Genomic DNA, 16826 nt, shown 5'->3' with positions numbered 1-16826 from the left:
GGGTGCCTAGATGTACTTCATAGAACTTGCAAGACACTAACATGAATCTCCTTGAACATGAAACTACCCTTAAAGAGTGACAAATTCCCCAGGTATGTAATGTAAATAGGAGCATCACACTGAGGTGGGTGGGGACATATTTGTCACCAGTTGAAGTAAATTTGTGTACCTAGCCAACTTTCCAAGGCGCTTTCATGGAAACTTCTCTGTGTCTCAAGAGAATAAACATTTCAGTGTAAGATTGTCTGGGAGTCCTCTGCATCATAACTTTCTTTTGCAGTGACTGTTTACTAGTAATAGCTGACAGTGTAATTCACTTTAGAGCTATAATTCATGTCACATGACTACTCAATTCAATTTATTGGCATAAAGTAAGCTATAAACTTGGTAGCTTGACTTTCATTCTTGGCTCTCTGAATGTTGTCATAGCACTAAAAGGCCTTGTCTACATTACAGCTAGATTTGCTGATATGGCTCAATTTTAACATGCCTTATAGTTTAAATCCTAGTGTGAACACTCTAAAATTGAAACCTGGCTTAAATTGATTTAGCTGACCTCCACTTTAATTGGAAATGGCTGAGGAAAGCTGGAGGCATGATGACAAATATATTGCAATTGTGAATTATTTTGCTGATGATTAAATTTTTTTTCTTCCACAGGGAAAAACGAACAAAATATAAGGGATTCAAACTTGCAGCTCCTGCTTTGGTGACAGTGTGGTAGTGATTAGAGTACAATTAAATGATTATGGATGAAATCAGTAATGTATAATGTGTAGAAAAACAGTAAGATAAGTAATGGCTAGAAAAGCACAACAGTTGATCACTTCAGTTTGCATGGTTAAATTTTTGACCCAGCTCATGTTTCCATTCTGAAATGGAATAAAACTAGTCATTCATCTTTGAATTTACTTTGAATAAGTTGTCTGGGATTTTGAGACAAAATTAGTGTTTGGGGAATATTTTTTACACTATATTCAACTAATAAAGAATTTTGAAGTACAATGTACCTGGGCATTTTTGCATACAAATGCAGCAGAGCATTTGAAGCATGAAGAGGAGGAAGCGGATGAACCTGAAACATTAGATACAGTTCCTATCCCAGCATCTCATTGCAGATGACTCAGACCTTTTCAGGCATTAGTATTTCTGCTTACACCTTGCATATCTGGGTTACAATCTAGGCAATAGGCCACTTACACACTGAGACAAACAGGTCACTTGTGGTCCACAGACTGAAGCTGGAGTAATTTATCAGTTGGGGCAGATTCCACTAATTAATGACTTGGGGAAACCCTGTGTAGTCAAAATATAAAACAAATTACAAAAAAGCATAATTTACCCTAAAACGCTAAAATTAACCTTTGTTTTAGGGTAGAAAGACACACCAACCTTAGTCACCTTTTGTGAAAAGTCAGTCTTCATAAAACTTGAGGAGACCTTAATGTTTTCGTGCGAGTGGTTTCCTACAGACATTTATGTAGTAAAATAGAGAAATGTTTGCGAAGTGCTGTCCTTACACTTATTCCAGTTAGCAAATGAAGATAACCTGTGCTTCAATCCTGTGTTCTTTGTAGTGGCAGGCCATAGAAGAGTGAGTTACAAGCCTACTCTGTCACCCTATAAAGAAAGGGGTGGAGCATGCTATTGTATTGTCTTCCTAAGGGTATGTCTACACTACGAAATTAGGTCGAATTTATAGAAGTCGGTTTTTTTGAAATCGGTTTTATATATTCGAGTGTGTGTCCCCCCACAGAAAGTGCATTAACTCGGCGGAGCACTTCCACAGTACCGAGGCAAGCATCGACTTCTGGAGCGTTGCACTGTGGGTAGCTATCCCACAGTTCCCGCAGTCTCCGCTGCCCACTGGAATTCTGGGTTGAGATCCCAATGCCTGATGGGGCTAAAACATTGTCGCGGGTGGTTCTGGGTACATAGCGTCAGGACCCCGTTCCCACCCTCCCTCCCCCCATGAAAGCAAGGGCAGACAATCATTTCGTGCCTTTTTTGTCTGCTGCCAGCCAAAGATGTAAAGGATCGATGGAGTGGGTCAGAACAAGAAATAGACCAGATTTGTTTTGGACTCATTTGCCTCCTCCCCTGTCTAGATCACACTGCAGTCAGTCACAGAGAAGGCGCAGCGAGGTTAATCTAGCCATGTATCAATCAGAGGCCAGGCTAACCTCCTTGTTCCAATAACAACGATAACTTTGGTGCACCATTTCTTATTGGAACCCTCCGTGCAGTCCTGCCTGAAATACTCCTTGATGTACAGGCACACCCTTTGTTGATTTTAGCTCCCTGAAGCCAACCCTGTAAGCCGTGTCGTCAGTCGCCCCTCCCTCCGTCAGAGCAACGGCAGACAATCGTTCCGCGCCTTCTTTCTGTGCAGACGCCATACCAAGGCAAGCATGGAGGCCGCTGAGCTCATTTTGGCAATTAGGAGCACATCAACCACCACACGCATTATCCAGCAGTATATGCAGCACCAGAACATGGCAACGCGATACCGGGCGAGGAGGCGACGTCAGCGCGGTCCCGTGAGTGATCAGGACATGGACACAGATTTCTCTGAAAGCATGGGCCCTGCCAATGCATGCATCATGGTGCTAATGGGGCAGGTTCATGCTGTGGAACGCCGATTCTGGGCTCGGGAAACAAGCACAGACTGGTGGGACCGCATAGTGTTGCAGGTCTGGGACGATTCCCAGTGGCTGCGAAACTTTCGCATGCGTAAGGGCACTTTCATGGAACTTTGTGACTTGCTTTCCCCTGCCCTGAAGCGCATGAATACCAGGCTGAGAGCAGCCCTCACAGTTGAGAAGCGAGTGGCGATAGCCCTGTGGAAGCTTGCAACGCCAGACAGCTACCGGTCAGTTGGGAATCAATTTGGAGTAGGCAAATCTACTGTGGGGGCTGCTGTGATGCAAGTAGCTCACGCAATCAAAGATCTGCTGATATCAAGGGTAGTGACCCTGGGAAATGTGCAGGTCATAGTGGATGGCTTTGCTGCAATGGGATTCCCTAACTGTGGTGGGGCTATAGACGGAACCCATATCCCTATCTTGGCACCAGAGCACCAAGCCGCTGAGTACATAAACCGCAAGGGGTACTTTTCGATAGTGCTGCAAGCTCTGGTGGATCACAAGGAACGTTTCACCAACATCAACGTGGGATGGCCGGGAAAGGTGCATGACGCTCGCATCTTCAGGAACTCTGGTCTGTTTCAAAAGCTGCAGGAAGGGACTTTCTTCCCAGACCAGAAAATAACTGTTGGGGATGTTGAAATGCCTATATGTATCCTTGGGGACCCAGCCTACCCCTTAATGCCATGGCTCATGAAGCCGTACACAGGCAGCCTGGACACTAGTCAGGAGCTGTTCAACTACAGGCTGAGCAAGTGCAGAATGGTGGTAGAATGTGCATTTGGACGTTTAAAGGCGCGCTGGCGCAGTTTACTGACTCGCTTAGACCTCAGCGAAACCAATATTCCCACTGTTATTACTGCTTGCTGTGTGCTCCACAATATCTGTGAGAGTAAGGGGGAGATGTTTATGGCGGGGTGGGAGATTGAGGCAAATCGCCTGGCTGCTGGTTACGCGCAGCCAGACACCAGGGCGGTTAGAAGAGCTCAGGAGGGCGCGGTACGCATCAGAGAAGCTTTGAAAACCAGTTTCATGACTGGCCAGGCTACAGTGTGAAAGTTCTGTTTGTTTCTCCTTGATGGAAACCCCCTGCCCCTTGGTTCACTCTACTTCCCTGTAAGCTAACCACCGTCCCCTCCTCCCTTTAATCACCGCTTGCAGAGGCAATAAAGTCATTGCTGCTTCACAGTCATGCATTCGTTATTCATTCATCACACAAATAGGGGGATGACTACCAAGGTATCCCAGGAGGGGTGGTGGAGGAGGGAAGGAAAATGCCGCACAGCACTTTAAGCACAGCACTTTAAAAGTTTACAACTTTACAATTTATTGAATGACAGCCTTCTTTTTTTTGGGCAATCCTCTGTTGTGGAGTCGCTGGTTGGCCGGAGGCCCCCCCACCGCGTTCTTGGGCGTCTGGGTGTGGAGGCTATGGAACTTGGGGAGGAGGGCGGTTGGTTACAGAGGGGCAGCAGTGGCAGTCTGTGCTCCAGCTGCCTTTGCTGCAGCTCAACCATACACTGGAGCATTCTGGTTTGGTCCTGCAGCAGCCTCAGCATTGAATCCTGCCTCCTCTCATCACGCTGCCGCCACATTTGAGCTTCAGCCCTCTCTTCAGCCCGCCACTTACTCTCTTCAGCCCTCCACCTCTCCTCCCGGTCATTTTGTGCTTTCCTGCACTCTGACATTATTTGCCTCCACGCATTCGTCTGTGCTCTGTCAGTGTGGGAGGACAGCATTAGCTCGGAGAACATTTCATCTCGAGTGCGTTTTTTTTTCTTTCTAAGCTTCACTAGCCTCTGGGAAGGAGAAGATCCTGTGATCATTGAAACACATCCAGCTGGTGGAGAAAAAAAAAGGGACAGCTGTATTTAAAAAGACACATTTTATAAAACAGTCGCTACACTCTTTCAGGGTAAACCTTGCTGTTAACATTACATACATAGCACATGTGCTTTCGTTACAAGGTCGCATTTTGCCTCCTCCTACCGCGTGACTACCCCCTCAACCCTCCTCCCTCCCCGTGGCTAACAGCGGGGAACATTTCTGTTCAGCCACAGGCAAACAGCCCAGCAGGAATGTGTCCCTGAAGAAAAGCACCCTATTTCAACCAGGTGACCATGAATTATATCTCACTCTCCTGAGGATAACACAGAGAGAGAAAGAACGGATTTTGGTTGAATGCCAGCAAACATACACTGCAATGCTTTGTTCTACAGTGATTCCCGAGTATGTGTTACTGGCCTGGAGTGATAAAAGTGTCCTACCATGAAGGACGAAATAAGGCTGCCCTCCCCAGAAACCTTTTGCAAAGGCTTTAGGACTACATCTAGGAGAACCGCAAATGCCAGGGCAAAGTAATCCTTTCACATGCTTGCTTTTAAACCATGTATAGCATTTTAAAAGGTACACTCACCAGAGGTCCCTTCTCCGCCTGCTGGGTCCAGGAGGCAGCCTTGGGTGGGTTCGGGGGGTACTGGCTCCAGGTCTAGGGTGAGAAACAGTTCCTGGCTGTCAGGAAAACCGGTTTCTCCGCTTGCTTGCTGTGAGCTATCTACAACCTCCTCCTCATCTTCTTCGTCCCCAAAACCTGCTTCCGTATTGCCTCCATCTCCATTGAAGGAGTCAAACAACACGGCTGGGGTAGTGGTGGCTGAACCCCCTAAAATGGCATGCAGCTCATCATAGAAGCGGCATGTTTGGGGCTCTGACCCAGAGCGGCTGTTCACCTCTCTGGTTTTCTGGTAGGCTTGCCTCAGCTCCTTCAGTTTCACGTGGCACTGCTTCGGGTCCCTGTTATGGCCTCTGTCCTTCATGCCCTGGGAGATTTTCACAAAGGTTTTGGCATTTCGAAAACTGGAACGGAGTTCTGATAGCACGGATTCCTCTCCCCAAACAGCGATCAGATCCCGTACCTCCCGTTCGGTCCATGCTGGAGCTCTTTTGCGATTCTGGGACTCCATCATGGTCACCTGTGCTGATGAGCTCTGCATGGTCACCTGCAGCTTGCCACGCTGGCCAAACAGGAAATGAGATTCAAAAGTTCGCGGTTCTTTTCCTGTCTACCTGGCCAGTGCATCTGAGTTGAGAGTGCTGTCCAGAGCGGTCAGAATGGAGCACTCTGGGATAGCTCCCGGAGGCCAATACCATCGAATTGTGTCCACAGTACCCCAAATTCGAGCTGGGAACGTCGATTTAAGCGCTAATCCACTTGTCAGGGGTGGAGTAAGGAAATCGATTTAAAGAGCCCTTTAAGTCGAAATAAAGGGCTTCACTGTGTGGACGGGTGCAGGTTTAAATCGATTTAACGCTGCTAAATTCGACCTAAAGTCCTAGTGTAGACCAGGGCTTAGTCTCAAAACTCATCTAATGGTCTTGCAATTGTCCACTGAATTAACTAGATAAAGTAGTATAACCAGGCATTTGCCTATGACCAACAGCTTGGGATAAGGGGTTCAGGTTGTGGGAGGGAGCTCTGGGCTTGGGGTGCAGGAAGGGGCTCAAGGCTGGGGCAGGGGATTGGGGCATGGGCTTACTTTGGGTGGCTTCCAGTAAGCAGTGCAGTGGGGGTGCTAAGGCAGGCTTCCTGTGCCCTGGAAGTGGCCTGCAGCAGGTCCAGCTCCTAGGCACAGGGCCCACAGGCATAGGAAAAACTATTCTCCCCCTACTGTTACTTGCACCTGCCTGTCAGCAGTTTGAAATAGGCCACCCTGACTACTGCTACAGAAGTGATTTTTTTCCTCCTGTTGATAATAGCCCACTGTAATTGAATTGTCTCATTAGAACTGATCCCCCCGCCCACTTAATAAGGCAACTCCCATCTTTTCATATATTGTGTGTATATATATATCTTCCTACTATTTTCCACTCCATGCATCTGATGAAGTGGGGTTTTAGCCTACAAAAGCTTATGCCCAAATAAATTTGTTAGTCTCTAAGGTGCCACATGTACTCCTTGTTTTTGCTGATACAGACTAACACGGCTACCACTCTGAAACTGTGACCCCTTTCACACAGCAAGCCTCTCAGTGTGACCTTCCCTACTCCCTCCCCTTATAAATTAAAAACATTTTTTATATTTAACACTATTATAAATGATGGACACAAAGCAGCGTTTGGAAGTGGAGACAGCTCATGACCCTTTGAGGGGTCGCCATCCCCAGTTTGAGAACCCATGCTATAGAGCAAACACATCATTTAGATATGCAGTCTTGACTTAAAGGAATGGGGAAGCCACCATATCCCTTAGATAAATTGTTTCAATGACTAATTAAGCCAGTTTATAAAAATTCATCTCAGATTTGTTGTGCACAGTACAGTTTTGGAGGGCTTGGCTGGATTATATATATTTTTTCTTTTGGGCACATGTTCCACTTTAGCTTCTTATATAGAGTTTCTGAAGAGGTTGTGCACCTGATGAATAAACTGTTAATGAGGGGATAGTGCATTTTCTTTTCATGTCCACATTACATCCTAGGTTATATGCAAAAAGAAAAGACAAATCTTGAATAGTACTTCAAAAAAAATTTTGGGGGGAGGAGAAAGGACCATTAGTAGATGGAGACCATACTAGAAAAAATGTAAATTGTTGAAAGCAGTGTAGGAGAATCACCAAAACGTAACACTTGAGAATTAAGACCTAAATGCTCAAAAATAAGTTTAGTTTTTAAGTTTCAGAGTAGCTGCTGTGTTAGTCTGTATTTGCAAAAAGAAAAGGGGTACTTGTGGCACCTTAGAGACTAACAAATTTATTTGAGCATAAGCTTTTGTGAGCTATAGCTCGCTTCGTTGGATGATGAAGCTCACGAAAGTTTATGCTCAAATAAATTTGTTAGTCTCTAACATGCCACAAGTACCCCTTTTCTTTTTAATTTTTAAGTTTTTTGGGCCCAAAATCCAGACCCCTTCCCTACAGTACTGCTGGGAGCTTTTGGAGCAAGTATTCAGCACATTAGCTAGCGCTGCCATATTGTGCTATAGATTACCTTTGCTGGCTATAATGAGAACTAAAAAGGGAGCTCTAAAATATCTTGTAATATTGGGTTTTACCAGCTTGAATTGATGTCTTCTAGCATAAGATCCAACAATCATGCAAGTAGTTAGAGTTGGACTTTGGAAAAAATACCTTTTAAATGTTAAACTCTAAGATACCAACTCCATAACTGAATGTATATAGACTTAAAATGCGAGTATTTTTAAAACCTATTCCTCTCTCTTTATTTACCTACCAAGACCAGAGTCTTCACCTTTTACAAATGTTTATTCTTTTACTGTGGTGAAAGCATTTTCCGCCCCCAGTTATCTGCCTCCTTTGAACCTTTTTTGCTCTCGCTATAGGACTTTATTGCTACTTCACTAATGTACAAATTTCTGTACACTAATGGTGTACTTAAAGCAGGTGTTTCTCAGTAAGCTCCACTCTACCACTAGCTAACTCTTAACTTTTCAGTAATTACAAATGTCAAATGCAGATGATGTGGCATGAGAGGGGTGTGCAGAGAAATAGTAATCCAATGAAGTGAGCTGTAGCTCACGAAAGCGTATGCTCAAATAAATTTGTTAATCTCTAAGGTTCCACAAGTCCTCCTTTTATTTTTGCAGATAAAAGGAAAACCTTTGTTTCAGAACATACTCCTTCTAGAAGGGATTGTAAGGATAAGAGTAGACAAATATTCCTTTGTAACCAAGAGAACTATAGTTCAGAGAATATAGTCACCCACAACTTAGTTTATTGCTCCAAAGTCTTCAGTGCAAATGAGTATTGACTATTCTTGGAACTAATGCACATGTAAGTTAAATGAAACTGGCCACTTTCTATATACGGAAAATATCTGCCAACACTTGTTTACATGGAAACTAGAGTTTTTTAATGCACAGCTTTTAGAATGGTTGACAAGGTTTACAGTAAAATTGGTTTTATTACAAAATCAAAATAGTTTTAGATTGTAAACATTAAACAGAAATGTCAATTATACAGTGAGCACTTTTAGTGTTCTGGAAAATTAATACTTTACAATACGTTAATATAATTATGAGAGAAATCCGTTAGTGGCCTTTCTATGTTACATGCATATGGTTTATATTTTGTAAGAAGTGCTGTGCATAGATTGTGGTTTTGAATTGGTGATGTTTAAAAGTATAATACAAATTGATTGAAAAAACAGCTGACTTCAGTGAACATCCAGTGTCTTAGACAATTTACTCATTTAATTTTGGAGTAATTGAGATTCATGGAAAGCTGCAAAAAATATTGTATTAAAAATAATGGAATGAACGGATGTTGTTTAATTTTTAGGTACATTTACACAAACAAAAGGAGTCAATGACTTATTCCTATTCATGCAAAATTATAACCCCCACTCTGATTAACTGATTTGGATTAATTATATTTGTATGGCAACTTTAACATGTAGAGCAACAAAGTATGATATTACGTGGATATTGTGACTTGACATCCAGGAATAAGCTGGAGCAAATGCAATCAGTGAGGAAACATAAAAACTGTTGGACTACATAGGCTGTGATTCTGCAGGCAGATCCTTCCAGCTGTATAGTGTGCCAGTGACTAACTGGATAGTGTCTTTTTAAACTTTTTTTTATATATATAGTTATATTTTATATATCTATAAGAATTTCCCAGGCACTATGATAATACAAAAAATTTCATTTTTCTCTAAGTTCACTGGAAGAGATATAAAGGAGAGGTGGAGGGCATACATTCTCAGGTGGCACTGGAAAATAGTTACTCTAAATCACAAAGAGCCAAATACTATTATCAGTCACACAGATATAAATTTGAAGTAATTCAGCTGAACTTAGTAAAGTTACGCTGGTGTAACTAATGGCAGATTTGGGCTTGATATGTGTTTTCTTACATCTTGTAGACTTTGCTAGAATGTATAGCTTGTGCACCTGAGATCACTACTGCTCCTCTCCCTCCCCCCGTTTTCTCTGCACTCTGAGTGTCTCCTGTTTTGAATCTGGTTGGTGATTGCAAATTTAGGTTAGCCCTGACTGACTGCTCAAGCATCAGCTCCTGCTTTGAGTGGAATTGACTGAACATACAAGATTGCTGTGAAATTTATTTAGCAGATGTTTCTCCAAGTCCAGTTTTAGGAGCTAATGGTCAATCAAATAGACATTGAGAAAATGATAGCTGAACATCCATTCATTTGTTTTTTTGTGCTGGCAGCCCATTAATGAATGAAAGCTACTGTGTCATCTGGCCCACTTTCTTTAAATCAGTGGCTGTTACCACCAGTTTGAGAACCACTGATCAAAACCAAAAAGGGTAGATTAAGAAATTACATTTCTTTAGCCTGATTAACAATGCTCATAATCTCTGCAGCAAACATATGGGGCAATTAAAGAACTTTTTTAAAGGAGGTAAACTAAATGGTAGTTCATCTATGCCAGAGGATTTTGCTTAATCTGGCAGTATACTCGATATTGTCTTTTGATCAACAAAAAAAATACAAAACTTTTGAACAACTTATTTATCAGACTAACCATTCAGGCAACCATTTAATTTGGGGCTCTGACAAATACTGTATTGACAACTCAGTTCCACAACTGGGTTCAACCTGTTTTTATTAGAGATGGCCAGAGCAGAGAAACTCAGATACAAACTTCCTGAAATGTGAGCTGGCTTAGGTATGGTGTCCTGGTTAAAGTCTGTCATTAGTGTTGTTTTTTAATGACTGTATGAAAGTAATAAAATATTTTAAATAATATATTCAGTTTGTTTAGTTTTAAACTTTTATAACATACTGAGAAGGATGTTCCAGTTCCTCCTACAGATGTATAAATGTTGCATGAATGTGAATTGTCTTTTTTAGACCTGTAATATACAAAACTACAGGCATGCTTTCAAAAGGAAAGTATACCCCTACATACTGCATATTATGGTGTTTGTGATTTAGTCCTTACAATAATACTTTAATTAGTCCACCAGTTAGTTTTCTTCACGTTGGATACTTTTTGAATTCTGGATAATGGATGTAATAGGGAACTGGTTTCCCCAAAATGTCAAATCATTCCACACATCTCAGTCCCGACTCTGCTTCTTGGCTTCTTTTTTGCACTAAGGAAAAAGATACAAAGCCATGAGGCTTATGATTGTTGATAACACTATGATCATTTGGGTTTCTCACTGTCCGCATATAAACCCTCTTCAAAGCTAATGTTTTGGGGTGTTGTTGGCATCTTGATGTCAAGTGCCTATATTGACTGACTTTTGCTCCTGACCCTGATGTCAAGTTATTCTGGATGTTTTCAAAATCTGTTGCCTATACACCAGCTGCTTTGGCAATGGGTGTGTCAGCCATGAGCTTTTCTGTGTTATTGCCTGGGCATCGGGTATGTGAGCCTCAGGCGCTGAGGAGTTGGGTCCAAGTGTTGACAACTACCCATGTCATCTCTACCATTAAGATAAGCACTGGCCATGGATTGAGCCCCATTGGAAGTGGCTCTTTCTGTACCTCTTCTTAGTCCTATTCTTCCTTGGGCCTGAGTAGCGGAACCTCTCATGTTAAAAGTGCCTAACTCCTGTTGACTTTCAGTGAGGCTTAGGCTCCTAAGTCACTTCTGAAAATTTAGCCTATACCTGAGTCCTGCAGTCTTTATTAAAGTAAGATTCCTCAGACTTTAGGTCCTGGGACTGCTTATTAATTACCTAAAGCAGGCAGCCTTGCAGGCAATGCTTGAGGGAGAATGAGTGGTTACTTACCATAGTAACTCTTTATTCTTTGAGATGGTAGGGAGAATCAATGCAACCAACCTGCCATGGTTCCCCACTATTTTCTAATCTTTCAAGAGATGCTTGAGTTTGTAGAAGGAACAGAGTGGTGGTTGGGCAGTGAAGACATAGGCAGTTGTGCAAGAGTTGTACACTTGTCTGGCCTGTACCATGGCAATGCCTGTAGAACCACTGTTTCTGTGGCTGGAAATGTTTCTTTTGCATACATATTAGATTTTTAAAAAATGTATAATGCTTTGTTCTACATCCTTTTTACATCTCATTTCAGAAGCAGCTAACAGTTGATGCTTTAGCAAGTCAGTCCTTCACTTTTCTTTGTATAGACAAGCAAAGCCTAGAGGCTGAGTGACATTAACTGAAATGTAGTGCTGTGAAGGTTTTTCTGTTTAGAGGTCTTTGAAGTAAAGATCAGAAATGATTCTCTTTCACACATATGCTTCTGATGTTTTCAAATGGTACTGCTCTGATATAACATATGTAAACACTGAACATAAAAAGTACGATTGTTTTCAGCATTATCTAATTAAATGAGAAATCTCTAGAGAATGAACAGAATGATTTGCTACTTCCAGATTAATTATGCATCTAAATATGTATTTTAAAACTCAGACAAGGTTAATTTAGCTGAAACTCATAGCATTGATCCTAATAAATACCAACTATTTTAACCTGTTTAAAATGTTGCTCATAAAGAACTTGCCCTGCTGTACCTATTAAAAAGCCGGGAGGCGGGCAGGTGCAAGCCCTCCTTGCCCTGCTATAGTTGAAGGTAACATAACTATTGAAAATGCAATTTAATGGAAACTGTTAAATTAAGATACGCAAATCCTGAAGTAAGTGAAACTAACTATAGTTATATATTCCATCCAAAAGTCTATGTTAAGAATGAGAGCACATATTAATAATTTGAGTAATTGACATCCTTGGCAATGAAAGTCTGCAGATCTATTACAATGGGTTTTTCACCTGCTTGCAGTTCCTTAGAGGCAGAACCAGACCTGTAAATCAATGCAGACTGGGATTACCCACACCCCTGAAGACTTCATCAGTTCAGTCTGCCTCCAGCAGCTGCAGGCAGGCCTAACTCACCCTCCTGCTCAGAGCATCACCAAAAGGAGATCTTATTCATAAATTTCAGCTCATTGGTTCCAAGTTTGCAACTGTGCAGCAAGCTTATTGGGAACACCTCTTCAGCCACTAAAGTTGCTGGCTGCAGCAGTTTCTAGCCCAGCATATCTAGGCAAACCTCTCTGATGTCAGCCAGGAAACCAGAGGAATAGAGAGGTAATCAGGAAAGCCCCTAGAAACACCCAGGCTACCTTCACCCTGCCAATTACTTACCAGATTATCTAACATACACAAGCCACCATGTCCACCTACTATGCTATCCACCTCAGCTGCTCACCCCACAAGCCACCACATCCCCTTGACTGCCAACTAGACTACCTGGCCTCTGCTCCCCCTGTGAGCCATGATGCCCTTCTGACTGAGCTATCCACTGCACAATCCCACCGTGCCCTGCTAATGGAGCCATCCAGCCTCTGCACACTGTGTAAGCCACTACACCCCACCATTGGCCATAGAGGGAGGAGAGTGAGAGTAGCCCAGAGCTGGAGAAACAAGCAGATGGTAAGGGACCTCTTGGTCCACCATTTACTTCCATAATAGGGGTGGGGGAACTGGATAGAGGTCTGGGTTAGCTTTTATGTAATCTGTTTTGCTTTCTGTGGGATTCAGTAAGACAAAATAGCTGCTCAGTGTGAAGGCTTCCGCTGCCCATCACTCTACCAAGGCCTCTGGAAGCATCTTTAAAATTGAAAGAGCCAACTAGGGTTCATCTCAAAGACTGAATGCTCTGAAGTGTTACATTTTACTGGACAAGCAAAGCAAGGGCCTACGCTTAACTTGATTCCATTTGTCTGTAGGTATCCGGATACCTATCTCCCCCCTACCTGCACACAGGTGTAAATCATGCTTATCAATAATTTCTCAATTCAAGGGTAGCTAGCATGTTTCTAGCACAGTTTCTTCTCCAATGAGTGTGTGGGTACATTTTTAACACCTAACTGTGTCTGCAAAAACATTGTTGGAACCTGATTTGTAAGTGTGCTGGGTGGGAACTCAAGCCTTGTTACAGTATGTTTGGCTATAACTGTTTGAAAACTGTTTCAAACAGGATTACAAGCCCCACCATGGATAGATTCTAAAACACTTGGACACCTTCTCTTGCTTGGTGATTGATCTGGGTTTGCTCACCTACAACCCTCCGGGATGCTTCCCAACTTGCAGTGGATTCTCACCCAGGCACCAACATCCCCATACTACATTACCATGCCTACTGGTGACCTTGTCGCCCAGTGTTGGTGTATACTCCACCCATCCAGTGGCCTGGGTGACTCTAGGTGCATGCTTCCCAGCACCTGGTAGCCTTATGGACCCGTGGTTGCATGCATTTCACCCTCAGATGCTCCCCAAACAGTTATGGTAGGTGCCCCACCTGTACAGTGGCTTCTGCTTCCACAAAAGAAGAATGCTTCACTCCCTCTCATCATCCCATCCTGCATTGGGAGGAATCTCACCTATCTGCTGGCCTCTGTGTCCTAGCTGTTACTCCGCTTAACCCTTTGTAGCCTATGATCCAATGTCTTCATGGATTCTGGGTGGTAGGCAGCTTTTGCTGGCTGTGCTGGGGCTTTGCTGATCATGATGAGTGTACCTCAGTGGTTCAGGGGCTTCTCCCTGTCCAGAGTAATCTTCCATTCCTGTCAGTGCCAGCTACAGGCTCTGTGCTGCCCCTGAAACTGCTAACTGAGGGATGGGGAGAATAAGAAGGTAGCCAGCCAGCAACTCTCATGCCTCAAGATTCTCTGGTGCAGGGTGAGCTCCTCTCAGTTCTCTGCAATCCCAAATCTACACCAGGACAGGAAGGTCTGGAACAAAGAGTGTCCTTCTTCCCTCTGGTGACACAAGAGAGGTACAGCTCTTAAAGATCAGAGCCCCTCAATGCCATCAAATCCATCTTCAGCTATATGTTTGAGAGCTCACTCCAATGAGCACTATGGAATGGGAACTTGCAGAAGTAATAATTTCCTTGTCCTATCTCACAACTCTGACTCAGCATTGAAATGATGGCATAGAGAATTGACACCCTCTGCTGGCCTTTACTTGGCTGCATGACCATGACTTCTGGAACAGGGGCAGAGTGCTTTGTCTTCTCTTGCCATCTCTGTCTCACAGAGTTCTCCTGTCCCCAACCAGACATCTCTGGGATAAGTGGCACTTGTAAGATTCAAATACCACAGTGTGGCTCTGAGCCTCATCATGGAAATGGGTTTGGGGAGCTTTCCTCCCTCTCTCTATGTACTGCATGTATACCCCTCCCCCCGTTGGGAAGTGACAGATGAATGCTGTGCATATAATCAGTCAGCACTAAGCAGAGAGATCAGAACATAGGAATTGTCATACTGGATCTCAGTGAGCTGCTTTTTCAAGAACAGAGTTCCCCTTCACTCAGCTGCCAGTCCCCTCGCCCTCTGGAGCAGGGGCCGGGAAGAAGGAGCTTGGTTTGTTTGCTTGTAAGGCTGATGGACCTTTTTTCCTCCTTTCTTCTGTGACCCAGCATGGGCTCCAGGGTCCTTCCCACCTCGGTGTGGAGCCTAGGGCATCTTGGGATTAGCGTCACTGCCATGACGGAAGTCAAATTCCCTTGGCATGTCACTGATGAAGACCTCCCAGGAACCACTAGCCCCAGGAGGTCATGTGCCACATGTATGTAGAATTCTTGGTGGTTTGTCCCTGCTCCAAGCTCTTCAGCCGGCTACAGGATTGAGGTGGCAATGTGGCAAAGAAATGACTGGTGGACATGATGATAATCATTCACCTCAGCAAATCATAGTGCTTTAGAGAAATGTCTGCTCTAAAGTCACAGGAATCAGTGGACAGGGTGCATGGACCATTGGAAATGGCAGCACCATCATTTCCCTGCTATGTTTTACCAGGAATGCTAGTTAAAGAAATTGCCCCCATAATGAGACATATTGGTAACTTTGTGTAATCATCTTCCCTTCAGTGGGGTTGCCAGAGTGATACACCAGCTTGTTTTCAGACCCAGTACTTCATAGTATGCCAGGTGTACCATGACTCAGGTTAAAGGTACTTCAGCTAGTAGGCCCCAATAAGCACTTGAACTGCCTCCAGAGATCACACTCCTCCCAGGCCCCTCAGAATCCTCATCAGCCATCTGCAGATGTTGTAATTATCCCCAAACCAAGCATTATAAAATGAGGACATTTTGAGATAAAGTTAAAAGTGTGAATGTCTTTCAAGAAGGCTTAATTCATGGACTCATTTTTGGGGAGTCATCAGATGATGCTGTTGCAGATGGTCTTGCTGCTACTAGCATTTATCTGAATGTACAGGCATTTGATCTTGGGTAATTGCTTATTGTGACCTGGGGTGCAGTTCTTTTAAGAAGCTGAGTTTATTCCCTGTAAAGCTTGTTTCCTGCTTGGATTTCTCTTTCTAAATAACTTTCTTAGGACTAGAGCTGCTGCCTGCAGGTTATGCCCACACAAACAGGGCAAGCATAACATTTCATGGCCAAGTCGAAAATCAAAGTGATCACTGATGACAACACACTGTACTGAGTATTTAATATTGGTTTTGCACAGTGAATTGTATGGAAGCAAGGTGTATAGCCACTTTCAAGAGACAGTGTGTGTTTAGTGTCATTAGAGGAAAAAATAAAGAATGGTCCTCGAATCAAACCCTTTAATTGTAAGTAAAAAGCAGGCAGACCTTTTTAAAGTTAAGAATAATGAAAGAAGCTCAGTTACAAGATGATGTCCTGAAAAAACTCTAAGAAAGTTCTGAGGAAGAGAAGGGGGAAAAAATCTTACCTGATAATGCACAGTCACTGTAGGGGGAGATGCTGCTATTACAGTATTATTTCTGTAGGTCTGCACATTTCTGAAGCTGGAAAACTACAACTTACTTAATTCAAATATTTTTGGCATGAACTGACAAAAGATGTTCATAGGATTGTGTGAATGATGCCAAATAATGAAACCGGAAAGCAACAAAGCAGTGACTTCACATAGTTTACAAGAATCCTGAGCACTAGATTTGGTTTCTCCTGACTTCAAAATAAAGGAATACTTCACTGAATACTGCAAACAGAATGTCTAATTTCCTCCCCCACCCCACCCCCCCAGGAAAACTACCTCGAAATGGGATTACACAATCCACAGTAGCTAGTAAATTCCCATGTTTTTGCAACTGACTATAGCCCATAATTTATAGGCAGTCAGTTGGAGAGAGGTATTGTTTGTGATAATCCAAATTGCACCTTCTAGTCCACCCACAAGCTAATCATATAATGTGAATTATAACGTCAAATTCATCTTAAGAACTGATGTGGGTAA

The 16826-nt window shown here is 43.2% G+C and overlaps 1 protein-coding gene across 1 annotated transcript; it reads right to left on the bottom strand.

Annotated features, from left to right (window-relative positions):
- Positions 1 to 3862: 3862 nt before the first annotated feature.
- Positions 3863 to 5991, bottom strand: LOC140910626 (uncharacterized). Its single transcript, XM_073342053.1, has 2 exons — positions 5062 to 5991; positions 3863 to 4485 (listed from the first exon to the last, which is right to left on the bottom strand). Exons 1-2 carry the CDS (start codon positions 5636 to 5638, stop codon positions 3965 to 3967), a joined length of 1098 nt encoding a protein of 365 aa, XP_073198154.1. The 5' UTR covers positions 5639 to 5991; the 3' UTR covers positions 3863 to 3964.
- Positions 5992 to 16826: the final 10835 nt, after the last annotated feature.

This window comes from Lepidochelys kempii, chromosome 4, assembly GCF_965140265.1.
Source record: "Lepidochelys kempii isolate rLepKem1 chromosome 4, rLepKem1.hap2, whole genome shotgun sequence".
In the NCBI taxonomy this organism is placed as follows: Eukaryota; Metazoa; Chordata; order Testudines; family Cheloniidae; genus Lepidochelys; species Lepidochelys kempii.
The sequence above is the reverse complement of the archived record's forward strand: the minus strand, read 5'-3'. Positions and strand labels throughout refer to the sequence as shown.

What these genes read in the sequence shown, in the direction of transcription:
- LOC140910626 (XM_073342053.1), bottom strand. Translation starts at nt 5,638, where the DNA reads ATGCAGAGCTCATCAGCACAGGTGACCATGATGGAGTCCCAGAATCGC. An exon ending in AGGCGGAGAAGGGACCTCTG is followed by an intron (nt 4,486 to 5,061) that starts GTGAGTGTACCT and finishes TTTCTCCACCAG; the next exon opens with CTGGATGTGTTTCAATGATC.